Source organism: Leucopleurus acutus, assembly GCF_964270905.1.
Source record: "Leucopleurus acutus genome assembly, chromosome: 17".
NCBI lineage: Eukaryota > Metazoa > Chordata > Mammalia > Artiodactyla > Delphinidae > Leucopleurus > Leucopleurus acutus.
The window spans coordinates 43856040-43883891 of record NC_139159.1 but is presented as its reverse complement, the minus strand read 5'-3'; the positions used below and the strand labels follow the sequence as shown (position 1 = coordinate 43883891).

The following is a 27852-nucleotide window of genomic DNA, read 5'->3' as shown; positions in this document are numbered from 1 at the left end:
GCCGGGGTTTGTGTGGCTGGGACCCGGCTCCTCGCACTCCGAGTCCGCCCGAGGAGCCGGGCCCCGGCCGCTGTCCAGCCGCTCCGCGCCCCTCGCGACCCGCGCCGCCGCCTCTCGGGGACCCGCTCGCCATGGATACCCCCAGGGTCCTGCTCTCGGCCGTCTTCCTCATCAGTTTCCTGTGGGATTTGCCCGGTTTCCAGCAAGCTTCCATCTCATCCTCCTCGTCGTCCACCCAGCTGGGCTCCGCCAAGGGAATGCGAAGCCGCAAGGAAGGGAAGATGCCGCGGGCGTCGCGAGAGAGTGCCACGGCTCGGGCGCCCCTGGGGCGGCAGGAGCCACAGCCGAGGCCGCAGGAGGAGCCCCGGCGGCGGCCGCCACAGCAGCCCGAGGCTCAGGAGCCTCCGGGCAGGGGCCCGCGCGTGGTGCCCCACGAGTACATGCTGTCAATCTACAGGACTTACTCCATTGCCGAGAAGTTGGGCATCAATGCCAGCTTTTTCCAGTCTTCCAAGTCGGCTAATACGATCACTGGCTTTGTAGACAGGGGACTAGGTAAGTGGCAAGATGCCCGACTCCTTTCTCCCTGGAGCTCCGCAGCCAGGGCACAGCTCCGGCTCTGGCAGGAGGCTGCCTTTGTGAATTCCCTTCTCGTTCTGGATACCTCCCCCTTTCTTTTCTTAAACAGTTTTTCTCAAGCCTAAGTAAGTTTCCGAATGCGGCTGCAGATTTTATTCCAGTATGCAATCCTCCCTGCCTCGCTTTCTTCTTTCCCTTCCTTCCTTTCTCTCTCCCTTCCTTCCTTCTTCCTCTTGCCTTTTGCAGAAAGGAGCGTGGCGGCTGCACGTCTGGTGGCTGGTGGAGGAAGCGTGGAGGGCGGGAGGTGGCGGGCAAATGACCGGAGCTGGAGAGGGGTCGCGACGGGGACTGGGAACCCGTGGCAAGGGGTCACTGGTTGTACCGGGTGCGCGGTCCAAGGCCGGGCTGCTGTGGGGGACCGAGCGGCTCAGGGGCCTGAGTGAGCGCTGGAAAGCCCCGAGCTCCCATCCGCTCCGGGAAAAGCCGGCAGAAGAGACTTCCACGGTCGAAGAAGCAAGTCCGCGATTGGCGTCTGTCAGTGCCCTGGCCCAGCCGCTGCCCGGGTACCCGGCTCGTCCCCGCGCTGGACGTGGGGATGGTCAGCCGCGTAGGAACCCCGCGCCCTCGGGCTTTTTTTTTTTTTGCTCCTGCAGCGCGCTCTCGGCCACTCCGGGGCCTCCACAGAGTCATTTCTGCAGAGGCAGCGGCAGCAACTGGCAGGGCGGGCCGAGGGCAGGGGCAAGTGAGCTAAATTTGGCGGTTTGTTGGTACTTAGCTCACACGGGTGCCTGGGTGTGCTCGTTCACCTTTCTGAGCCAGGCAACTCTCCTGTCTCTGCGCTTCTACCAGGGGCCCCGTCTTTGGTCCCCTCTGTGGGCGCGGGTGCATGTGTGGGAGTCTGCGGAAACCCCTGCGCCCCCTCCTTGCCACCTGCGTTGGTCTGCAGCCTTGGAGAGAACCTCGCGCTGCAGGCGCCGGGAACTCAGTTCCTAAAGAGAAGAGACAATACCGTAGAAGGAGGCAGTAAGGAAGGGAGAAAAAGCAAAGGAAGGGCAAACGGGAGGTAGGGGACGAGAAGAAAGGACGGAGGAGATAAAAGAGATTTGGGCATCTATCCACTCCGCCACCCTGCCCGGACTTAGCTCCTCGACTCGGACGCCTTCCCTGCCTCCCACTTCCAGGTCAGTGAAAGGGGGGTCGCCCAGGAACCGGCGAGCACGGGGGTTCGGACTGGGAGGGCTGCTCTGCCCCGACTGCCTTGGGGGCACTTGCACGCCCTCGAAGCTTTACAGAGCAGGCTAACGGCCCCGAGCCTCGGGCTCTTCCCTGGCTTCAGCCCCCGAGCCCCCTCCCTTGCAGCCGCCTTCCTTGCGGGCATGGGTCTTGCCCACGCTCGGTTCGCGGCTGCAGCCCGAGGTCAGCGAGGTTCACGAGCTGCTGAAAAGTCTGGGCGGCAAATTAACGCCAGGTATTTTATGGTGATTTTACAACTGCTAAAGTCACCCTGGCAAATACAAGTGGCTTCTTCGTACCGCTGCACCTGGGGCCCCGGCCGCCCTGCTGCCAGCGCAGCTCGCCTTCTCCCCACCTCCACCCCTTTCCCTGCCTCTGTTGTTTCTCTCCCTCCAAATCTTCTGTTTATCGTTCGCCTTCTCTAATACCATAATCGAAGGCTACCCTAGACTTGCCTAGTCGAGAGAGTAAGGAAGCACAGAGAAAAGTACTCAGAGGCCTTTCCCCAAGGGAAGAAATCCCGCAGGCCCAGGGTGGCGGGCGGTTGGGCGCGCATTTTCTTCTCCCCACGGGGAGTGGCCAGAACCTCCGCCCCTCCTCCAAGCGGACACCCCCTAACTCGTAAGCTGCGCCCTGTGAGTTTGGCACGGGACCAAGGGACCCTGCGGGCGGCTGGGAGGCGTCTACCGAAGCCTGCGGCGTTGGGGCAAGTGTGGGAGGTCTCTGGGGGCTCCAGGTCCGGCGCAGAGGCTGGCTCGCTTCACCCTGGCTCGCGCTGCAGCAGCCTGTCCGCGGGCACCGCGCTGGGCGCCCCCGGGGCGCCGGAGGTAGGGAGGGGACTGGCTGCGCGCCCAGGTTGGGGGGTGGGCCCTCAGTTCCCGAGCCAAGCTCTCTAGGCTAGCCGAACCGAGATCCAGACGTCCGGCTTCCACTCCCGAACGCGGTCCCCCGCCGGAGGAGGCGCGTCGTGACCACCTGGACCGCAGCTTCAAAGGCGCGGTCTCCTCCACGCCCTCCGGTTCCCAGAAAAGGCGAAGAAAGGTAGTTAGTTGACCGCGAAGGCTGTGCGGCTGGTAGCACGCCGCGCTGGGGCGAAGGAGTGCGAAGCCGCGGGCTGGAGGGCGCGCGCAGAGGAGGGGGTATGTTGCGGGCCACAGCACAAGCTTGATAAAGGGAAAGCCTCACTTTCTCTCTCACTGATTTTGATTTGATGTGTCACCGGCGGTGACCTCGGGCTGGACCTTCCGGGGCTTGCTTAGCATCGGGCCCCTGATTGGAGTGTTTCAACTCAGCGATCTAATTGAGGGTTCATGTCATAACACATCAAATGCTGTCTAGTCTCCCGTGATGGAAGGGACCCGCCAGCCGCGCATCCCGACTCCTGGCGAGGACTTCCGCCCCTCTCACGTGGGGACTCTTAAACCGCGCCAGACCTTCCAGCATCCCCTCCCCCAGCCGTGGAAGGCAGGACAAGGAGGTAAGAGCGGCGGCCAGCTGAGAGCTGGGCCAGCCGCGTTAACTTGGCGCCTCGCCTCGGGGATGTTTAAATCGCCGTCGAGTGTGGCAGGCTTGGCTTCGAGAAGCAGGGGTCCCTCAGGGGGAGGAGCAAAGAAAACGGAAGGAGTCCTGAAATCCTCTCGTGAGGCATGAACTACTTACGTACCGTACAGTATTTGTAAAAAGCCTTCCTCACCCGGGGACCCCGGAACCCCAGAAATTACACCTAAAGCTTGCGTTTAAGAGAGGGAGAGCGGGGTAAACGCTGTCCCTTGTGAATGAATGAAGAGCGCTTTAGGTCTATAAAGACTGCGTGCTCTGTAATGCCTCAGCCCGTGCCTCCTTCTCCCAAGCCCCATGAGGAGGACACCTTATTGCAAGTTGAAAAAAAAAAAGTGTCCCCCCTTTCGGTTCGCTCTCCAAACAACTAGGGGTAATCATAATAACTAAGATATATTGACATGTTGAGCACTTACTGTGTACCAAGTACTGGGCTAACATTTGTTACATGAATTATTTCATTTAATTTTAACAACACCCCCCAACCACCGGGAAGAAAGTGCCACAGTCCCTGTTTTACAGGTCAATTAAGGAAGACAGAGAGGTTAAGCAAATAGTTCAAGGTCACACAGCTAGTGAGAGCTGAAGCACATATCCAGTTCTAGCCCCTGCATATTTACCTATGGCACTACATGGGTAGGGTGAGGGTGAGGAGGTTTCTAGAGGATGGTGGCAAGACGCAGAAATGGAAGAAGTTGACAGATTTCTCACCCCGTCTAATATTCCTCTGTGATCTCTTAAGACCCAGTTAGGAGTTGGAGTGAAACTTTGGATTCAGGGGTCTAAACCTGTGCTGTGCCTTTCTTCTTCTTTGTACTCCCTGTAAAACGCACAAACTACCTTATCCTTGACCTTTAAAAATGCCTCCATATTGTGCTTTCAAGATGATTTTGGATCCATAAAGATGAGAAAGTGTGTGCATGTTTGTGTTGGTGCGGTCGTAGGATCAGGATGGACCAGGTTGGATATAGAGAAATTACAGTTAGCACCTGATAGAACTCATTACAAGACCACGAGTACAGGAGGCTTGGATCTCTAACCCGGGGCCCCTGGAAAGGCAGACAATGAGAACTCCTATGAATTCAACATGGCTGTAAGATAGAGGGGGAGGGAGAGAGAAGCAAAACTTGGACTTTAGTTTATGTAGTGAGAAGCGCCACGTAATTCCAACAAGGGAGAACAAAGAGCCTCTTAAGGATGAAGAAACCAAAATGAATCTAAGAATATTGCTGTGAGTTAGGTTTCCAGATGATTTTGAAATAAGAATTCTCTTTAAATATTTGTTGTTATTGTTACAACAGCACTCTCAGAAAGGAGGCAGCAGAGAACAGATAAAAAACAAAAAAACAAAAACCCCAAAACACACACACACACAAACCCAAACGAGATCGGAACATCCTTGAGGAATTTGACACGCTAGAAATGAACCTCGGGAGAGTTTGCCGCGGATTGTTTGTTGGCTTCTAGGTTTACCTTCTGGGTCGCGATTGCCAAGCGGGCAGGGCAGGACAGCTAACGGGGAGGACATTCTAAGAGCGGCATAGTCCCTTCCTGATTGAAGTTCGTCTGGTGTGGCATGTTTATGCAAAACAGCGTGTTTCTGGGTGGACCTGGGCCGCAGAGTGGTGCAATCAACGCAGTGGTGCTTTTGCCCGGACCATGTTGTCGTTGGCAAACGGAAAATGAAATATAAGCAGGGAAGCATTTTAATGGGGACGGAGGGAATTCACAACTGTTAATTATTTGGTGACCTTGTATTCGATTTGTTTGAGTCCCTTATAAAAACACTAATGCAGACCAGACGGCCAAGTGAGGAAGCCGGCAGAAGTTTCCAATCTAGGCTTTATTTCCCCGGAAAGAGGGAACAGCCTTGGGAAAGGATTGCTGAGCTTTTAAGTACGTGCGTGTGAGGACGCGCCGGTGTGAGCACCGCGCGGGGTTTGCGTCGCCGTCCAGGTTCAGGATCCTGCTGAAACCTGGTGAACTGGCAGGTCCTATAAGAATCCCGGGGTAAGGGAAGGAAGCCTTAAACCAGAAGTTTGTTCTGCTCTTCTGGTTGGAATGATTAAAACATTTTTCAGGCCACAAACCAAACCCTTAGCCATTGGCTTGTTGTTAAATAGCAGTTAATGTCACTCCCACCCCTAAGGCCTTAAGGGTTGCCTTACAAAGGCTGCCTTAGCAAGAAGCTAAACACACCTAGTGTCTTCTGCAGCGAGAGTGCAAGAAGCGCCGGAATTCTGGGGCGGGCTTCCTTGGCAGGGGAGACTAATCTGAGAAGGACACTGAGCTTTTTCCTGGCGCGGGAGGCTCTCGAGCTCTGGGAGTTTGCGCGGTAGAGTTGCTGGTGGGGGAGGGGATCGAAAAACGTGCTCAAACATCCTTGTCGTTTCTGCACATTAAAAAAAAAAAAAAAAATTACCTAAGCCACAACCCACGACAGGCCTTGGGAATCCCTTCCCGCGCAAACTGAATCAAGACCTGAAACCTCCCCCTTACGACCAGAGGGGATGCGTGTCGCCTGGACCCGCGGGGAACGCAGAGCGTTGCATTGATGGAGTCCCTAGTGCAACTCGCTTTTTCCCAGCTGGAGTTCTCGGGGTTCTGGCGGCTCACCTCCTTGAAACTGGTGACGTCTTCCTGGGGCGGCGTGGGGAGAGGGAGAAGGGAACTGAACAGAGAGGCGGGGGGAAAGATGGTTTGATAGAAATAGGGCAGAACGAAAACTCGTTTCCTGCCAGGACTTCTGCTTGCATCAAACGACCCAGAGCAAATTCACAATAATCCCTGGGGACTTTTGAGTAAAGTGAAGGACAGTAGTTCGATAACTCTTAGGGTAGGGAATAACCCTGGTCCAGCGATGCTCTCTGGACCCGGGAAGGGCTCCGAACCGAGGCCGCGAGGTGTGGCAAACAGGAATGTGGATCCGCAGCGCCACTTCCTTGCTTGGCATCTACTACCTCCCTCAAGCCCCCATCCCCCGCCCTTAAAGCCTGGCTGTTTATTTTTAAGCTCAATGTCGGTTAAATGGTGTCTCCTGTTTACAGGAATTAAATAGGTCCTCGTCGGCCTAATGGGTTCCAGGGTTGCTGTTCCTTGCCCTCCAGGACAGTCCATTAACGCTGCTGGGGGCCGAGGGTTGGGTGCGCTGGGAGTGGGCGGGCGGCGCTGACCAGCGTGAGCAGAGAGGCGCGCGCTGCGCAGCGAGCGGCCCGGGCGCCTGGGGGCGGGGCAGGGTTTAGGGACCCTATAGTGGGCTTGCAGTGAGAAGAAGGGCGGGCCTCTGGCCCCGGCTGGCGCGGGTCTGGCTGCTGGAGCGGAGGGGAAAGCAAGAGCAGAGGGTTGGCTTTGGGGTCTGTCAGGGCTGGTTTACCCGTCCCCCTTACCCCCTAAATAACGTAGGAACCGAAGAGAACCCGTGCGCCTGTTTTGCAAATCTGGCTTCCAGGCAAGTTGGTCCAGTTCCGATCCCACTTCCCAGCTGACCGCCGCTCCCACGCCCAGTGGGGAGGGAAATTGAACGATGCTAGACTATGGCCCATAGCTACCACCGCGAATCTTATTTTGCTAGGACGTTATTTCGGGAGTCAGCCCGAGGTGAACACAGTGGAGCTGAGTTGCCGCGATCCCTTGCTCAGAAGCTGCGTCCGGCCCAGCACTTTAAAGAACACATCACTGAGGTTTCTCCTGCGCGGGACCCCTTGATACCGAGGGTCCAATATCCTGACCACACGCCAGTCTGAGCCCGTCTCCCCACCTGCAACCTCAGAACCGGTCGGGGAGGGGAAACAACATAAAATGGGAACCTTTTCTTCTACTTTTCATCTCCAAGCTCTCAAGTCAAAAGGCTGCGATCATGTTCTAGCCCGAAGGGCGGTTTCAGGGCTGTGATACCCTCCCCGCTGGGCCTGGGTTGCTCCCCTGGACTCCCAGGTGACCCTACAAGTCGACATTGCAGGGAGGGCGACCTTGGGTAAATCAACCAGGTCCGGGCCCTGCTCCAGAGGTTCCAAGAGAAGGCAGCAACCTGCGGGGATGCCGCGGCCACGGACGCCAGGCACAGGCTGCTTGGCTGCAGCGGAAAGGTGGGGAGAGAGGCTCCAGCGTGAGGGGTGTCACCGGCTTCTATTTGGACTTCATCGGCAGTGGTGTCAAATTAAGATTTGGGCCACTGTGGTCAAGAGCCCAGGGTGGGATGCCAGTGAAAAGAGTCGCCTGGTGAAGTGTCCTTGATCTGGGCTTTGCGTCTCTGTCTCTTGAGCCCCTGAGAGGCCATGAGCGTTCGCACCAAGTGCATGGAAACTACTTTGTAAATGAATCAGTTTCGTCCTAGAAAGACAAAAGGAGTCTTTTGGAGGCGACTTCGGACTCCGGCTGGGGGTGCCCAGCGCCCAGAGCTCAGAGTAGAGGGCTGGCCCCTCTCCTGCCAGAGAGCTGCGTTACTGAAGGCTGTGCTGCGGCTCCCTAGGAGCGTGGAGTTGTTCCCAGTCGGGTGGAAATCGGGGTTCCCCTTCTCTCCCCCTCCCAGCCTCACTGGTTTGCCGCTGGCTGAGTCAGAACTTGCTGTGGGAACTTTGAGGTTTCTCTGTGGGATCCAGGCAGGCCACCAGACTCGATGAATTCTGTGTGGTTCGCAAGCCCAGGCTCGAGACAGGGAGGAAGGTAGGGATCCGCCAGGCTTTGGAAAGTGGATGGAAAAGTCCTCTGTGGAGGACTTCCCTCGGGCCTTTCTGGTCTTTGAAAGGAGGAAAGAAGCTGGGAAATTCAGGACAAGCTATTGGGGCAAACACTGGGGAAGCCAAGAGACCTGGAAAGAAGTGGGGCGGTGACTGTATGGTGGGAGAGGCTTCTGTGGGACTGCAATGCCGCCGCCCCGACACCGCAGCCCGAGGGGTCATTCACTGCTACCGCCCTGCTCTCCTCCAACCTGCAGGCTGAAAAACATAGGGGACACACACACCCGCACCCTACAGTGGCTCCGTGGACTGTTCCTGCCCATAGGATGCCAGTGGAGAAGTGGGACAGGCGGGGCAAGGAGATCAGTCACCAGGCCTCTCGGGGCTGCGGCTGCCCAGAGCCAAAGGGGTTCGCACATGGGCTAACCCCAGAGGAGGGACCCTGCAAGGAGGGCCCTGTCCTTGACGAGGTTCCGGCTGGAGGTCGTTTGTTGACTTGGCATTGTGGGAGGGACCAGAGCAATGGGTAAGGCCTGGGGAATGAGAAGGAGCAAGGTGATGGGGGTGAAGCTGAAACCCCTATGGGCCTGGCCCTTTGCTGGAAGCCCTTGCTTCTCTCTTAACCCCTCTGCCCAGCACCTTTCCTCCACTCACCTCTGCAAATCCTGTGGAAAGAACTGAATTGCATCTCCTCAAAGAAGGCCAAGAGGAGGACACGTGTATCTTCCCCCTACCTGGCCGTAGGTAGTTACAGTAATATTGGCTGCATTCACTGGACGCTTCTGTCTGTCATGCACAGCCTGCCCTGGTTACCTCGACTCTGATCTTTACAATGACTCTGCAAAGTGGGGGTCATTCTCCCATTTTCCAGATGAGATATATGAGGCTGGGAAAGATTATGTGAACCAGTCCATCCAAGGCCACCCAGCCAATAAGTTACAGGGCAGGACTCAAATCTATGCCTCTCACACTCAGGACTCCTATGCTCATTCCATGTTGTCGGTAGTAACTAACATTTGCACACATCTTCAGATGTCTTTCGTACTCTACCTCATTTGCCACCCTTCCCTCAGTGACTTTGAGCTGGCCTTATATTCTCATTTTGCAGATGAGAAAATTGTTTCCTTGGAAATCTACTTCAAAAGTCCAATTGTTGGCATCCCTTCTATTCTGCTGATTAGGGAGTGATTGACACTTGGAGATCAGGGATTGATGCCCTCCCCAAATTCATAGGCAGCATGAAAGAACTGGAGCCTTCTCAGGGTTTCTACCAGACACAAAGATCAGGGTCTGGGATGCCCAGGGTGGTGGCACAGATACTGGAACCAGACTACTCCATCTACCTCTATCTTGGACAAGTTACCTTGAGCTCTCTGTGTTTTAGTTTTGTGATCCGTAACATAATAATGATATCTTTTCTTTTTTCCGTAGGTCGTTTTGAAGCTTAAACGACTTATTATAAGTTTAGAATTTAGATCATGCCCAGCACATAGTAAGGACTTAGCCCAGTGTTTGCTGTTATGATCATACTGGATGTCAGCAGAAACACCCCAGAAAGGGTGAATTGTGTGGGTGGGGTCCTGATTCTGCACCTCAGGGCGTTGCTCAGCAGTTTGCAAGACTCTGATCTCAGTGGAGGCAGGGCGCAGGACAAGAGTACAGGGCGATGCCTGGGAGATCACTGTCCCAGAAGAGGGTCATAGTTGGAGCACAGAATACTCAGAGACCTTCATACCTCAGAGGAGACAGGGCTGGTGGCTCATTTTTACTCACCCAGTACACCTGACTCGATTTCCAACTTGTGGACTTTGTGGCACCTCAGGGCACCCTCAGGGCTGAGGGACCTGAGAAGAAGTGACCCCAAACCTAGCTATGAATTCCCTGCTCGGAGGTCTTCTTACTTCCAGTAAAGGAAAAAAGAATTCCTGGCAGAACCCAGCTCCCTTTGTGTCGACGACGTTGGTGATGGACGTGTGTCTGGTGTCCTCCCTCCCTCTTTGCTCCACCGCCAAAGGAGAACCCTGTGAGAGGGGCGTGGCCTCAGGTCTGAGGGCCTCGGTTGGAATAAAGACCTTCAAATAGTGTCCCTGCCAAGCTGCAAGTCATTGGGCAAGTGAAGACGCCTCTCGGAGCCCGCTCCATCACCTATAAAAGAGTGTAACAGTACGACGGGCCTCGGACACTCTCGGTGAGGATTCGCGGACGGAGGCCACCTAACCCCCAGCACAAAAGCACGCCCAGAAGCATTCAGGGATGCTTTTGAGGATGGGGGAAAGGCTGAGCTGCAGACATCTGGAGTTTCCTTTGCGAAGACGGGTGATTATACGCCCCTCCTCCATCCCCACCTAGGGGAGTAGGGGTGGGAGAGCCCCGTTTCATCTCGGCTTTCTGAGCCGCAGCCCTTCTATGGAGGATGTGCCTTCGGAGGACGTGCGGCGGGACGCGTGGTGGGGCGGCGGGTGGAGGCGTGTGGGGCCCGGCCAGGCGCCCACGAGTGGCCGTTCAGGTCACGGCGAATTCAGAGGACGCGAGCGGAACACGCGCTTAGCAGCATTGGGGAGCCCAGGGTCTGGGCGCGAAGGGCCTTGGGGGTCGGGCGAGCTGGAGCTCGGGGGAGCCCTCGGGGCCAGCGAGTGACACACAGTTCAACCAGGACTCTCAAGAGGGACCTCAAGCTGCGTACTATCTCAAGACGTCTTGGGGAAAATGCAGTGCGCGGCCTTTCCGCCCCAAACCGAAGGACGATTCGGGTTTTCGGAAGCCATCTGCAGGGGGGCGCGGGGGAGCCGCCCCCAGCTGGAGGAGCGCGTGTGGGCGGCGAGGCTCGGGTCCTGCCGCTGAGCAACCGTAACCCTTAACGCCGCCTTCCCGGGGCGCGGTTCCTGGGGTGTCCGGACTTAGGCGCCGCGGGCATCCTTTTCTATACGATCTGGTGTTTGCTTCTTAGCTTCCTCCAGGCACGTAGCTTTCTAAGCCAGTTTCCTCATTTAAAGTGGGCGTGATAGTCCCTACGTTGAAGTGATTCGTTCTCGTTCCCTTATTTGCTTTCCTTTTAAAATTTTATTTTATTTTTTAATCAATTCCACACCAAATGTATATGTTTGAGGTGCTCCTAACCTTTAACCGACTTGCCCTTAACTCAAAAAAGGCTGACCTATTTATGAAGAATTTTCTTCAAATATGAAGGTGGTTTGTTCTCTTCTCTCCGTCCCTCCTTCCTCTGCCCACCCACCAGAGCAAGCGGATAAGCACATATCCAGCGATTAAAACTTGAGGGGTTGCTCTGTCTAATACTCAGCAAACCCTGAATTAACCTGGGTGTCAGCCAAGCTGTAACAGACCAGGTTGATACAGATAAAAAGCAAAAAAAGATAGCTCTCCTGATTTATTACTGATCAATTTCAAGGCCTGAAGCGTAAGATTGACCTTCCAGGATGCAAGAAGGCGCCACCTACAGATTCTGAAATGAAAACTGCCTGTTTCTAGGCAAGAGGATGGGAGAGAGTGTCACTTGATGACAGCAGCTCTCCTCTATACAGGACTTGATGGGAGAGGAGGCTTGCGGGAGAAGGTGTGAAGAACTGGCTTCGTACCCACGGATGGCCATGGCAGCAGGGCCAGGCCTTGTGATGCCAGGTCAGCAGGCAGAGTGTCTGCAGGGTCACAGTGGATGGTGTGTGCACTCCCCAGGTTGGATGCCTCCTCTGGGCTATTTCTGTGACGCATGCCTCCAGAGCAGGTCCAGACAGGTGGAGAATGTGGTCCGTAGGGGAGCTGCACAGAGCAGCCGCACTCATGCGTTAGAGGTTCTGGAGACCCAGTGAGAGTACGTGTGGCTGAAAGAGTGAAAAAATGTGGAGGTGGCTGTGAGGGGCCGGAAGGAACAGGGAGCAATAGGGACCTGGTTCTGGTGAGCATTGCCTTAGATCCTGTCTTGGGCCCAGTGCTTTGGGGCCCTAGGGCCCTGTTTTGTTCTCACCTCCCATGGTGCCCTCCCCACTTGGTGGGGAATCTGAAGAGTCAATGAAATGTGCTTATCTAGATTCGTGGTTCTTATAGTGGGGTCCCCAACCAGCAGAATCAACGTCTCCTGGGAACTGAGGAGAAATGCAGATTCTGGGCTCTGCTACAAACCTCTGGGGCTCAAGAGAATTTGCATTTCTAACAAGTTCCTGTGTAATGCTGACGATGCAGATTTAGGGACCACTGCAGGTTCACTGGCTTTGAGAGCTACTGCTCTAGTCTGGTACCTGAGCCACAGAGTTCTTGCTCAAATAGCCCTGAGCCCACTTCCAGGGCCTGGGCAGCTTCTTCTTTGGGTCTGTCCTCCTAAGGGTGTGTCACATCGCTGATGTGTGCCCCTGTAGCCTGGGAAGCTTGGAGCTGTGGGCAAGGGTGTCCACATCCACGCAGGTAAGACCCCTCGAACTGTGGAATGGAGCCGGGATGGGAAGAAAAGAGAGCAGGATACAGACTGAAGCCTCATTTGCACTTTTTCCCCCCAGCCCTGGAAAGAGTAGGAGCAGGCTAATCTTGCTAGAGAAATCATGCGAAATCCCAAGGCTGCAGAACCAGTGGAGCCCTCTTTTTACAGATGCTTTCCTTTGTTTTGACCACTCTCGAGGACTAGAGAAATGTGACTCAGCTGTGCAGACCATTTATTAGCCCACACTTAAAAAAAAAGAATGAAAACAAAAGCAGGCTGATTTCTCCGTGTTGCATGAGAGAGAAATAAATAAATCATCCTTTACGCCTGCCTAATGCTCTCCGACCAGTGACAGACTGTCTCAAGAGTTACATAAGCAGAGATGGAAATGATTTCCTAAAGGAGCCCAGGTTTTATTCCTAGCAAGCCCTGAAAATACAGTTGGGACTGTATCCTCCATGCCTTGTACCGTGGTCACTCCTGGTTGCCTCAGCTCCAGGACTTGGACTCTAATGGACAGGCAGTGGGGCTTACAGGCTAAATGCTCCAACTCTGAAATTAAACGGACCTAGGTTTGGGTCCCAATACCACCATTCATTAGTTGTGAGACTTTGGTAATTATTTTCTCCAAGGCTTGGTTTTCCTCTCTGTAAAATTGGAACAATATGAGTACCTACCTTGCAGAACTGATCTGTGCTCATAGATAAAGGATTAAAAATATGTCAGCCCTCACGACATTTAGCTGGTGCAGCAAGTGCCTTAGGTTCGTCCCTCTCACCACATCCTCAGTTTTGGGGGGAGAGAAATATGAGAGCCAGGAAAGTGAAGCCTCAGGCAATAGGTCCAGAGATCTGGGTGGTGGTTGAATGTTGTCAGACACAGGTTTCTTTAAAGGAGGAGAAGAAAGTGTGCTGAATTCCCACTGATTTTAATGTGCCCTGGTCGGTTTGAAGGTCTTGGCTTCCATAAATCAACCGCCTCCAGCAGCTTTTCCCTTTTCACCTCTCTAACCCTTCCCACAGCTCCGTCTCAGGTCGGGACTTGTGTGTTAGAGTGAGGCAGCCGCCCGGCAGTCAGCCCAGAGTGGGAACTGGGTGTGGCTGAGGCCCAGATCCAGTGCCCTGGGGCTACATCTGGACAGGCAGTGAGGGTCGGACCTGGGACCTGGTGACACTTTTACTATTGAAATCTACCCAAACTTTACTAGCTTCTGGGGAAAGCTAGGGGCTTTGGGGATTTTTGTATTTGCTGGGTTGTAAATATTTTATGAGAAGGCAGCCCAAGAAAATCTGGTTAGCTTTCCGCCTTGCACACTGAAGTGGGGTTGGCTTCATGCACAAATGTGTCAAAAAAGAAGTCCAGTCCGGTTTTGCCTGGGTCCCCAAGAATTCGCCTTGGATTTCAAGCCTGTTATTGTTCCCCCTCCATGTGTCCCCATTCTTTCTCTCAGTGGTAACCAAAAATTTTATCTTCAGGATTAGTTGCAAAGCAAGATTTCAGATTGGGTGGGTGGGGGAGGGGAGAATGTCACTGTGTGTGTGTGTGTGTGTGGCTCTGGTTTTCTCCTTACTGATATATTTATTTCTCATTGGCTGCAGGATCTTCTCAATGGATAGATGCCTTGTGTTTGTGTTGGTTCATTTGCCCCTCTGCAGACTTCTGAAAGCCTCCCTGCTCTTTTGTTTGTTAAGTGGCTGATGAATTTTAGAAAGAAAGAAATCACATTGCAGCTCCTCATTGTGTCAACTTTGTCCTGGGCCTAAACGCACCAGCAAAACTGCCTGCTGGGCGGCATCTTCTCCCAGACCCGCGCGTCTCAACTAGGGCTGCACCTCCAAGTCAACTTGGAGCTTAAAAAAACCAAAGCTAACGAACCGCAACAAAAGTCCAATATCCAGGCCCTGTCCTCAGATATTGGTTCAGTTGGCTGAAGCATACCCAAAATTCTCTAGGTGGTAGACTGAGAATGACTGCTCTAGATGTTTCCCGCTTACTGACCAGCGTGTATCCTAGGTCGAGCAGGCCTGTAGCCATTGCGCTGAGCCAGATGGACAGGACAGGGTCCTAGCTCCTATGGGCTGTTGGAGAGGGGCGGGCTTATGCTGGGAAAGACAGACCACTAAGGAGACAAATATAAACGAGGTCATTGTAGATAGTGCTAAGTGCCGTGAAGATAATAAAGCAGGGTCCCGTGATAGTGACCGAGGGAGGCTACTTTAGATCCGGGTGGTCGAGCATGGCCTTTCGGAGGAGGTGACATTTGAACCGAGACGTGAATGATGAGAATGAGCCAGCCGAGAGGAGGTCTGGGGGAATGCGGGCCGGGCTGCGACCACAAAGGGCACATTAGTGGTTACATAGGCTCCTGGGGGAAAACCCGGGAGGCCGCCGCCGCGGCCGCCACTCCAGCAGCCACCGACTTCCGCCCAGGGAGTCCCGGGCTGAAGGGGAGGAGGGGGCCGCCCTGGTGCCCTCCCCTTCTTTGCCGCGCACCGCCGGGCGGGGAGGCGGGGTGGTCAGCCCCGGGCGGGCCGAGCTGGACCTCTACCGGCCTGTCCCGTTCCCTCCCCGCCCTTTTCCTCCCAGGGGCGGCCGCGGAGCACCGGGCTGATCTCCCTCTTAAGTGAAACTGACTGTAATTATTTTTTATCTCGCAGACGATCTCTCGCACACTCCTCTCCGGAGACAGAAGTATTTGTTTGATGTGTCCACGCTCTCAGACAAAGAAGAGCTGGTGGGCGCGGAGCTGCGGCTCTTTCGCCAGGCGCCCGCAGCGCCCTGGGGGCCGCCGGCCGGGCCGCTCCAAGTGCAGCTCTTCCCCTGCCTGTCGCCCCTGCTGCTGGACGCGCGGACCCTGGACCCGCAGGGGGCGCCCCGGCCCGGCTGGGAAGTCTTCGACGTGTGGCAGGTCCTGCGCCACCAACCCCGGGAGCAGCTGTGCTTGGAGCTGCGGGTCGCGTGGAGCGAGCAGGGAGCCGGCGAGGCCGAGGCGCGCGCGCCGGGGCTCCAGCAGCCACCGCCCCCGGACCTGCGGAGTCTGGGCTTCGGCCGGAGGGTGCGGACCCCCCAGGAGCGCGCCCTGCTCGTGGTGTTCACCCGATCCCAGCGCAAGAACCTGTTCGCCGAGATGCGCGAGCAGCTGGGCTCGGCCGAGGTTGCGGGCCCGGGCGCGGGCGCCGAGGGGTCGTGGCCGCCGCCGTCGGGCACCCCAGACGCCGGGTCTTGGCTGCCCTCGCCCGGCCGCCGGCGGCGGCGCACAGCTTTCGCCAGCCGCCACGGCAAGCGGCACGGCAAGAAGTCGAGGCTGCGCTGCAGCAAGAAGCCCCTGCACGTGAACTTCAAGGAGCTGGGCTGGGACGACTGGATTATCGCGCCCCTGGAGTACGAGGCCTACCACTGCGAAGGCGTGTGCGACTTCCCGTTGCGCTCGCACCTGGAGCCCACCAACCACGCCATCATCCAGACGCTGATGAACTCCATGGACCCCGGCTCTACCCCGCCCAGCTGCTGCGTGCCCACCAAACTGACTCCCATCAGCATCCTGTACATCGACGCGGGCAATAACGTGGTCTACAAGCAGTACGAGGACATGGTGGTGGAGTCCTGCGGCTGCAGGTAGCGGCGCCTTCCCTGCCGCCTTGGCCCGGGACCGCTGGGGAGGCCTGACTGCAGAGGGGCGGAGGAGGAGCTAGCCTTGGACGAGGCAGAGAGTGGGGCAGCAGTCTGGGCTTTCAGCCGGGTGGGAGACCAGGGAGTTCCGCCTTTCCAGAACCTTCCACCTGCCAGCCCAGAGGGAGCGACGGATTTTCACACCTTGCCCGGCCACCCTGGAAAAACAAGCCAAGGAGGATTTCTTTAGTTTTTGTCTTTATTATTGTGGCTTTGGATTTCCTTGTGTGTCTCCCAGGTTTTGATGGGAGGTGAGGGCAGGGGAGACGCATACCTGGTTCTCAACTGCTCCAAGGATTGAAAAAGTAATAGTTTAAGAAGGGAAACTGGGGGGAAGAATCACCTTTGACCACATCTCGGTCTGATTGTTTGCTACCTGTGTAGAGAAGGTGGGGTCTTTCTGGCCATGTCGTAGCCTGTGCCTTGTCCCCTCGCCCTTCCCCCCAACAGAAAGTGTTAAGGTAGAGAAATAGGAAAGCCAGGAGGGGTCCTGCCTTTAGAAGAGCTTTGCAAGAGGTGGGCCCAAGCGGGCCTTTTCCCGCTTGATTGTATTCCCAGCTCTGCCCTGGCCTCTGTCCGCATAGGGAAGTGGCAACCTGCATCTCACTCCAGGGGGCTCAGGTCACTGCCATTACTATTGCTTTTTCTGGGGGAAAAGGGAGCTGGTATGGATGGAATGACAAGAATGAGTCCGAGTGGAACCCCCTAAAGGATAATGAGAAACCACAAGGCTTGCCTGTGAGGGACTGACATAGAGGTGCCTTAGCCCAGGCTGGAGGGAACCTGTGGAAAAGCCCTTCCTCAAGTCTGTTTCTCATTGATTTCTTTGAACAGAATTTGCCAAAATTCAGACATCCCCTTTGAAGGGGAAGGTGATTTCCCATTTAAGCAAAAAATGGGTAGGGCTGGGGAACTGTAGAACTAAGTTAAGAGTTGCAGAGGATGGGAAAGTGACCCAAGAAAAGGGAGGGTGAAGTCAGGAGGGAAGGTGGTTCCCCCTCCCTCACCAAGGATGGGGATAGAGGGACAGGCCAGGAGCAGGGAGGAGAGGGATGAAAGGAGACACAAGCCCCTGTCTCCAAAGGTTCTTTAGAATCTTTGTTCCCTCCCCTCTCTCTGACATTCCTGAAAGATTACCAGCCAGCAATAGCCCAGGGCTCCCCCAAAAGAATTGTTTCAGATTGTAATTACCAGCTAGGCAATGTTTTTAAAACTTAGTAATGAGAAACTGTGAAAAGAGCAAAGTGTTACATTGAGCTTGAGGTGGGAGACGACGGGGACGGATGGTGAGGAAGGAGGCAGGGATGGAATTCATCTTCCGGAAGCAGGAGAGAGCAGAGCACAAGCTAAATACCCATCCCCAGATTGCCAAAAACATGAACTTTCCCCCAGCCTGCACCAGTATTATTTTCAAACATTGTCCATAAGTAGGCCCTTTGAAGAGTTAGCTTCCTTCTCATCTTTGACCATTAAATGGTTTAAACAAGGGAACTTGTACCAACCATTACAAAAAGTTTTTGTTTTTCCTAAGTGGTTTTGCTCTCTCTTGATCTAAACCTGTTGCTTGTTTGGTTCAGAGAACTACAAACTGTCCAAGAAAGGGTGAGACTGATAATAAATGCTAATATAAAATGCTAAGTGAAAGAAAAAAAAGACTTGGCCAGGAGAAATAATTTAAAATGCACATTTGCTTTGGATGCACTGTTGTTCTGTTAAGGCTGTATATATTTGTTTATTTAAGGTGACTGAAAGTGCAAAGAGGAAATGGACAGCATGCAATTCATCTTAATGTACAAAACGTTATATGCACTCAAATGTTATAATTTCTAATATTTTTAAAGTTTATATTCGAGTTGTACAAAGTTAAGCATTCATCAGATATTTCATTCTTTCATAATGTTATCATTTTCTTAAATATTATTACAAAATTTTAAGTCTGTCTAATGGAGAGTTTTTTTTTTTAACTGTCTACCTCACTATAATACAAATATTTACGACACGAAAGTTACCAGAGGTCAATTAATATTCAAAACATTTTTTACAGTACACTTTTCCTGGATGATACTCAATCTAATACTGTATTATTAAATTCATTTTCCCCCTTAATAAATCAGCCTGGTTTATATGGGTCTATTTAAGAAAAATCATTTTCTCAAGGAATTACCTACCGTCAGTGGTATTTTGGTCCAGTATGGGACTGAATGTCTGAAAAGGCACTGAGGATTATTTTGAAATCCATCATTCAGAACATTAGAGTTTTTCCTCACAGCTCTTCCGTAACTCTCTTTTCATGAAATTTTCATTCACCAGATTAAAGCCAAATCCTTGTCAACTATTAGAACAGTGTTTATAAGCCTGTAACTCATTCCAACATCTCAAGAGCCCAAATAGGAACTGGATTATTTCTTAGTTTCTTTAATGTTGAGAAAAGTTGTAAGTTAACTAGGCCAGCCAAGATGTCCATAATTACCATTTACATTATGCCTTAGCGGGAGCAGAAGATATGAAATGTTGTTCTATTTGTTCACTTGCTATAAATTAGGGAGCCCGTGTACAAGTGTTAAGTCTGAGTGCTCACTCTATGTCAAGCATGATGCTGTCCGGGCATTATCTCATTTAAACTCCTCAGCCGCTCCACGAAATAGGTATCATTATAATCCCCATTTTACAGATGAGGAAACTGAGATGTGGCGAGTTTAAGTAGCCTGCCAGTGGTAGTTAGGATTTAAACGTAGTTCTTTCAGACTCTAGAGCCTGAAGAATTAACCACTATACAATTCTGCCCTGAGATATCTACCTGCTCTCTAACTGGTCCCTAAATGTCAGTGTGGAGAATTTGCAGTTAGCCACTATTATTGGGCGTGGCCAATTGGAGGAGGAGTTGCTGCTCCAGGGGCCACCAGCATTGCCTGAAGTTTTGGAATAAGTGAATTATGATTGCTGGGATAAGGAAGCTGAAAAATGCGTATGGCTTGCAAAGCTCTGGGAGTTTTCAGCTTAGGGCTTGCTTCTGCAGATGCGTGGTTTAGGTCATTGCTGGGCTCCTGTAGCTTCTCTGCAGTTTTCTGGAACTGCCTTGGGTGTGGTTTTTGTGAGTTTTGATTATCAAAATACTGGTCAATTTACAGACAGGTTATGTTTCAATAGACGTTGTAAGTGGGCTGTTTAGAACTGAGAAACATTTTCCTTTGGAAACAATGTTCGTTTGAGTTTCCAGGTCATTTTGCAAAAGCTTTATTTACCCCAGTGGAACTTTTTAACAAAGCAAGTTTGACCAATGGGTTTTGGGTACAGATAATCACCTGGGAGAGCAAAAAAGAAGTTCTTTCTCTTTCCTGGGTGGAGGCTCTTTTTGAAATAGTTGAAAATTCTTTGCATTTTTCCATCACTTTTTCTATACCCATCACCCAAGTCCCTCGACCTCCCAACTGCCCTGAGGACTCCCAGCCCTGCCCCTTAACATGCCCCCATTCCAGAGATTTCCTTTCTCTGCACAGATATTTCCATCCCCAAAGTTATTTTCCTCTCCTTCCTCCATCAGAAAGTTTATTTCTTAACTCAGATGTTAGAAAAAACACAATCTGGTTGAATTACATGAAGATGTAAATATCTCTAAGCTCCTTAACCTTGGGGACATTTGCAGTTTAAGAAAAATATCTTGCTTAACTCAGATCTCTTGTGAGTGATGTGGAAGTCAATATAGGAGGACTCAACACTCAAGCCACACACAATTTTGAGTTGTATGTGAACTAAGCACTAATGACACAGGATAAATGAAGACACTTACCAATGTGAATTTTTTTGCTGTCCACTGGGGAACATTTTGTGCAATAAAGAGACTATTTGTAGCTAAATTGTTTAAAAATTAATATCCAACGTATTAAAGCAAAACGTTTAATAACTTAGTTTTTTCCTAAAGCTCGTTAAGTTTAATGAATGTAGGTGCCATAAAGCTTTTTTTTTTGCCCTTGTTTTGTTTATCGCTATATTCTCAGCGTCCAGAATTAGTGCTGCACACATGGCACATGATCAATAAATATGTTGAATGAATAAATTTACAAATCCTATTTTACTTGTAAATCTAGTAATTTTAACAAGAATTTTTAAGGGAGCTTTTGATTTCTGTCTGTTCAGCTCAAGTTGAGTGGAACAACCTCCCTGAATCAACCAACTCTCGTTACAAACCTAGCTAATAAACTTCTATTAAATATCATACATTGCTTTTGTCAATCTAATATATTCTTTTTTTTTTTTTTTGTAAAGCCGCACATTTCTCTAACAGGAAAAATCTCCCCATGTACTTAAACTACTCCAAGTAAAGCTAATAAATTAAACCTCTAAACCTCTAAGGATAATGATTCTTAAGTTCTATTAAGCATTTCCATACTGCTTGCTTATACTGTTTGATTTAACACTGGGAATCTAAAGTTAATTACTTAGTTGCCCATTTACATTGATGTCAGAAGGCTAACCTGTTAGATACCTTACTAAACCACATTTTCTTAAAACATGCACACATTTAAAATATCAAATATATATAGGTTGTCTCAATGATTAAAAAAACACTATTTTTGAACTTAATACAAAAGTGTTAATAATTTGGCTTTGATTTACTTAATCTTTGTACTCTATTCCAAAGTTTCTTTGGGTTAAAAACACTAACCCACTACTGACAAAGTATAGTTTCACAAGCAAGGTGGGGAGACCATGTCAACAGACTGTGGCTGCAAATCTACCAGAGGCTTTGGTTGAGAAAGGAGATGGATTCTCCCTGGGATTCTGGCCAAAATTCCAACTCCCTTTTAATAGTCACTGTACCAACAGGAATTCCAGACCCATATCTTTTATGAGTTGGTCTCTCCTGGGTTCAAGAGAGGCTGTTAACTCATCTTTCCTTCTAATTTGGGTAAATTGAATTCTATGCTCCCCATTAAGATTGCGGCTAACTTTCTTCATTAATTAACTGGATTTCACATTTGTTTAATGACCTCACATTTGTTTAATGACATTTCCTTGTTTTCACCTTTGGCTTTAAAATTACTTTACTGCCACTTTATTGAATTATTCTACCCTTACATAGTTCTTCCACAACCTTTTCCAACTGTATCATCGAACTCTGGTAATCAGAATTCTATAATCTTTTTCTATATTCTTCATGTCTGGAAAATCTACAACTCTTATGGATATTAAAATGACATCTAATGGGAACTGCACATCCTCATTCCTTGCCTGGTTCTGTGGTCACAATACAAAGTTGTATGAAGGAAAACACAGTGACTATGCTTGAGGAGTTCACAGGAATATAAGTATTGTTAGGGTTACTATTATCTCCTTGGGCAATTATCACAAAAACTCTAATTATGATTGCTCTCCTTTACAGATGAGAAAACTGAGGCTTAGAGAGTCGCTGGGGAGAAGCTAGGATTTAATTTGGTAGAATCCTGAGCATATTTGCATCTGCTCAGGTGGTTATTTAGTAAGTTCCCATAGTCTGGAAGGCTCTGTTTGAGGCTCTGGGAAACTTTACAAACAGAACTAGAGGTGAAGGAAGTTCCAAAATTGAGCTGAACTTCCAATACTTGCAGACTCCTAAAGGCAGGCTGCTGTCTCTACCTAAGTTCTGCTTCTAATGGCTTATTCCTTTCCCTTCCAACTCACAAATTCTCTGAAAGCTTCATCCCCCCCTCCCATAACTGTTGAGGAAGCAGGGAGAATAGGACGTTGAGAAATGAGGAAAAGGGCAGTATTTGCAGCCGTGGGTTCTCTGTACCATTCAGACGTTCAGAATTACAAAGGGTGTAACGCTAACCCTTCCAAGAAAGTCCAAACTTATTAGTAGTAAAATGTGTTTGATTTAAAAAGAAAGAATTTAATAAATACTTATTATATATTAGTGTCATCTGTGACTAGAGGCAGAATTCACCCGACGTAACTGAGGATGATCAGTGAGTGGAAATTAGAACCTCTTGATGCAACTTTGTTTTTGAAAATTCATATTTCCAAGTGATGATTCCTTTACCTCTATTGGGAGTTCTTAAGCATGATAATTATTCAGTAGCAGGAATGTGAAACTAGTTAATATGCGTTTTCTCCTCAAAACAGATAGGAAACCAACAGTAAGTGCCCAGGGAATTTTCAAACAAGTTTAACAGGATTATTTACTCTTGACCTAGGGCAATGACCAAATGGGATACATCCCTGGTGCAGAGATTCAGCTGTCCACAGCTCCATGTTTGATTGCCCCTCTTTGGAACAGAGGGAATCTTGTATCTCTATCATGAAGACCTAATGGTTTACTTGGGAGTGCCAAGTGACTTACACCAGCCAGCTGCGCCTTAAGCTTTTTTAAAAAAAATTCTTGCTTTGATCTCTACTTTGTTAGAATTCTTTTGTAAGTTCTAGGGAAATGATGTGCCCCAGTTTGTCAGAAAGAAGGGGCACTTGGACTGCCAAATGTCTTCACTCTTTTCCTTTGAAACTAATGCAGTCATGTACATGGAGGAATATTTACCTGTCTATGTTGAGACAGTCTTAAAAGTTTCAGAGTTTCAGTTTTAATTTTGAAACTTCCCTTATCTCCAGTTTCATACCTAAAATCTCTAATAAATTGAACAAACCATGGAGATGATTAGCTTCTGAGTTATATTATAATTTTCGTCCTTACTAGTGGTTAATGTTTATTGGACACCAATAGCATTCACATCATGGTAGAAGATTTAAATGTATTCAAGGCCCTTGGTTGGAGGGCTCAGTTCATAGTTTATTCACATCAGAAAGAACTTTTCATGTTGCTTATTTTAAAATTGCTGTCCAGAACAAATGGACAAAACTTATAAGAATGTTTGGTTTAGGCTTAAACAATATTGTATGTATTCATTCCAGATTTCAACTTTTACTAAAACCTGACTACTGAAGTTTGTTGCGAAAGAGTTGCCAGTGAGAAAGAACCTCTGTCATTACAGTGAACAAATAGATTTTCCAAATAAACAAATAATTGTTTCATCAAAAAACAATTTCTGTTTTCTAATGTTTACTTGTTATCGATTGGAAAGTGACTTGTTAGCCAGCACATTGGTAGTTGTTGTTGCCTAGTTGACAGTGGGAGTGTCCTGGATTGAACAGTGGAACAGCAGAGTGGTTGAAGAAGACCCATTTGAGGCATGATCTGAACAACCACTGTATCTTAGAATTCTTCCACATCATCCCAAATCTTTGAATTTGGGCTGTTGGTTTAGGGTGTGGTTCAGGTACAGGCAGATCTAGCTCCTTCACATTAGCGTCTTCCAATCTCTTGGTGTGACCCAGGTTGTCACTCTATGAGCAGGTGGTCGCTCTATGATCAGGTTTCCTGGGTCCTTGTAGGTCTATCCTTGTTGTCTAGCAGGGAAGTAGTCAGAAATTTGTATCTTTCCTAGCAAGTCAAGAGTGTGAGGGAGAGTTTATTAGGGTAGGAACTTTGCTCACTCTTGCTAGTATGTTGGTGGATTTAGTGGTTGGTGATGAAATTCGACTCTCTGCTATTTATATAATGTATAGGTAATGGTGGTGGTAATTGTAATTATAGTGTCAGTCATTTTAACCATTAGAAATTAGAGATAAATATTTGACGATAATAGATGGTTGTATCATTTAGGCTTATTCAGTTTTATTTAACAGAAACCCTCAGGTTAAGTGTACCTTAAATAAGAAAAATTAATTCTCACATAAAAAAGGAAAAGTTTAATGATAGGCAGTCCAAGGTTTAATGAGGGTTCCACAATGCCTTCAGAGCCTAAGACCCCTTCTGTCTGTTTGCTCCACCATTCTAGTGCATGGCTTTCATATTCAAGGTTACCCCATGGCCCAAGATGGCAGCTGGAGTCCAGCCATTACACCCCAGCTGTAGGCCAAAATAAAGAAGAAAGCAGAAGGGGAAAAAAAGGGCTTTTCCCAGCTGGCTCAGCTCCCTTTAAGCAGCCTTCCCAGATGTCCCAAACAATATTTCTCTTTAATTTTCATTGGCCAGAACATACTTACAGCTAGCTTCCAGGGAGATTAGGAAATGCAGTCCTACTCAATATAGTATATGGCTGTTTTTGGTTAGGCAACAAGTAGCCTTGTAATACGATGGTATTACGGCATAGACCCAATCCTATCACTTATGCCTCCTCTTCCCTGGAGGTTTCCTAGCCCTGAGAGCTCTTCACATACAGTACAGTTAATCACAGGGAAACCAGTTGTCCCTAAAGCGATGGTTGAAAAGTGAAGGCTCTCTAGTAAATGCATGACTGGAGAATCAGGCTGAGGCTTGGAAGACTGAAGCCTTTTGCTCCCTTCCTTCAGAGCTGAAAATGCACACCAATCTGACTTCGCTACTTAATTGCAGAAACAAAGAAGGTTAAACTGAAAGAAGAGAATGAGTACGTATGGAGAGTGTTGTCCAGGAAGGCAAATGATTGACTCCTGTGGGAAAGTGATGATAAGGGAAACGGCATAGGTGGGAGATCCCATCTCAACATGAACTTTCTTACTGTAGGTGCTCTTATTAGGATGTGCGTGTATAGGACATAGATACTTATAGATGAATAAAAAAGCTTATTATTATATGGATGCAGATATATTCTAAATCTCTATATATTCCATGTACTATATATAATATAAAGCAATAATGTTATAACTCTGAGCTCTGTAACCAATGGGCCTGGAAAGGGTTACACGTGTGCTGAGATATTGGGCCTGGGGAAATCAAAGCCTATAGCAGATCACTTCTATCCAAGAGCAGACTCTTCTGTTTGTCCCAGAGTGTTTCAGAAACATTACCACTTTCAACATATGCTCTGGCCCCCAAAATGCTGGCAAGCACTGCAATAAATCAGTTTATTTTATGCAACGTCATGTACGTGCCATGAGACTATCACTTTAAGTGTCATTTATCAATGATGGGAAATAAGTAAAAAGTCAAGTTAGGTGTAGGTGCCGAGCCAAGTTTTGATCGAGATGCAGTGTTAACCTGGGCTCTTGGTCAGTGGTCAGTGGATAGAGGTAAGAACTAGTCAGGCTGAGCATTGTTAAGAGCTGAAATCTCCTTAGTCTCTGGACCAAAGACCTTTAATTAAATAGATGAAAAGACCAGGTTACTCCAAGAAACTATAGTGTCAGTGATAATTGTGAAACTTTTTATAATAATAAACAAAACCAAAAACAGTATTCCACTACTTGGATGTTTCCAGAGGGATTTTGTGAAGTTCTGTAAATAATGCATCTGCATTCAAATGGCATCTTTTGCCCCACATCTCACATATTCTGCTTTGTTCATTATTTAACACTTTGATCTTTATTCTACAGATGGGCAAAATGGTAAACTTCTATGAATATCAACAGATGAGTTTCATTCATGGGCCAAGCCTTGAGTGCCCAATAACATCATGTGTCCTTTTGCACCAAAGGTAGATTAGAGAACAAATATTTCTTCCAAAAATTATGCTCAGCAAGATGTTCAGAAGTCAGTTCAGGTGGGTGTGGGTGTGAAGAGGAGGGGCTTTCTGTGATCTTGGCACCAAATGACATGGCTTCTCTTGAGAGTATGTGTGATCTGAAAACGTGGACCAAGGACAGAGCTATAACATAGAAATACGCACACACATATGTTTATCTCTCTCACAGGGGTTTTTCAAGTTTAACAAATGACCTAGTATGTATAAAGTACTCAGTAATTGTTAATGATTTTCACCATTATTATTATATTGTTTTTGGATAGATTTTTGAGAGCTGCATTAATGTTTGACTGCTGAGAGAAATGATAGTTCAAATGAGCTAGTTCTTTATAACAGATCTCATTTATTCATGAAAGAGTTGTGAATACTTTTTTGGCATCTATCATATGCCAGGTGCTGTGCTTGGCATTAGGAATGACTTAATAGGAAAGTCTCTGTAAAAGAGAAGACTTGCTGCAATCATTGGGGCACAGTGTGGTAAGCATCATTAGTGAATTGAACAACATGCTAACGTGGAGGAAGCAGATTTCCTTCCTACAAAAGTGGCATTCCCTAGAGATTTTAGTGAGCCATCCACCCTGATTGTTAATCCCTTACGTTGGTGAGGTGGATTGCCTCGTTAGTGTGCACCTTGTGGTTACAAAATTATTTTTTTTCTCTACCTAAAATGAACCATGTCTTTGGAGAATCAAAGTTTTGATACATATCATATTAACCCTGCTGAGAAAATTCATGTGGAGCCTACATTTCAATAAGCTATCTTAAAAATTATGGGGTGAAACTGTCACTGTCTGCAGATGACATGATACGATACATAGAGAATCCTAAAGATACTACCAGAAAACTACTAGAGCTAATCAATGAATTTGGTAAAGTAGCAGGATACAAAATTAATGTCCAGAAATCTCTTGCATTCCTATACACTAATGATGAAAAATCTGAAAGAGAAATTAAGGAAACACTCTCATTTACCAGTGCAACAAAAAGAAGAAAATACCTAGGAATAAACCTACCTAAGGAGACAAAAGACCTGTATGCAGAAAACTATAAGAAACTGATGAAATAAATTAAGATGATACAGACAGATGGAGAGATGTACCATGTTCTTGACTGGAAGAATCAACATTGTGAAAATGACTCTACTACCCAAAGCAATCTACAGATTCAATGCAATCCCTATCAAACTACCAATGGCATTTTTCATAGAACTAGAACAAAAAATTTCACAATTTGTATGGAAACATAAAAGACCCCGAATAGCCAAAGCAATCTTGAGAAAGAAAGTGGAGCTGGAGGAATCAGGCTCCCAGACTTTAAACTATATTACAGAGCTACAGTAATCAAGACAGTATGGTACAGGCACAGAAACAGAAATATAGATCAATGGAACAGGATAGAAAGCCCAGAGATAAACCCATGCACATATGGTTACCTTATTTTTGATAAAGAAGGCAAGAATATACAGTGGAACAAAGACAGCCTCTTCAATAAGTGGTGCTAGGACAACTGAACAGCTACATGTAAAAGAAATAAATTAGAACACTCTCTAATACCACACACAAAAATAAACTCAAAATGGATTAGAGACCTAAATGTAAGACCAGACACTATAAAACTCTTAGAAGAAAACATAGGCAGAATACTCCATGACATAAATCACAGCAAGATCCTTTTTGACCCACCTCCTAGAGAAATGGAAATAAAAACAAAAATAAACAAATGGGACGTAATGAAACTTAAAAGCTTTTGCACAGCAAAGGAAACTATAAACAAGATGGAAAGACAACCCTCAGAATGGGAGAAAATATTTGCAAATGAATTAACTGACAAAGGATTAATCTCCAAAATATACAAACAGCTCATGCAGCTTAATATTAAAAAAACAAACAACCCAATCCAAAAATGGGCAGAAGACCTAAATAGACATTTCTCCAAAGAAGATATACAGATTTCCAACAAACAGATGAAAGGATGCTCAACATCACTAATCATTAGATAAATACAAATCAAAGCTACAATGAGATATCACCTCACATCTGTCAGAATGGCCATCATCAAAAAATCTACAAACAGGGCTTCCCTGGTGGCACAGTTGTTAAGAATCCGCCTGCCAATGCTGGGGACACAGGTTGGAGCGCTGGTCCGGGAAGATCCCACATGCCATGGAGCAACTAAGCCTGCGTGCTACAACTACTGAGCCTGTGCTCTAGAACCCGTGTGCCACAACTACTGAAGCCCG

The 27852-nt window shown here is 48.7% G+C and overlaps 1 protein-coding gene across 1 annotated transcript; it reads left to right on the top strand.

The window, feature by feature from the left end:
• Positions 1-131: 131 nt before the first annotated feature.
• On the top strand, positions 132-16090 carry GDF6 (growth differentiation factor 6; the record flags this gene model as incomplete). Its single annotated transcript, XM_082858375.1, has 2 exons — positions 132-555; positions 15129-16090. 2 exons carry the CDS (start codon positions 132-134, stop codon positions 16088-16090), a joined length of 1386 nt encoding a protein of 461 aa, XP_082714501.1.
• Between the last annotated feature and the right edge of the window lie 11762 nt (positions 16091-27852).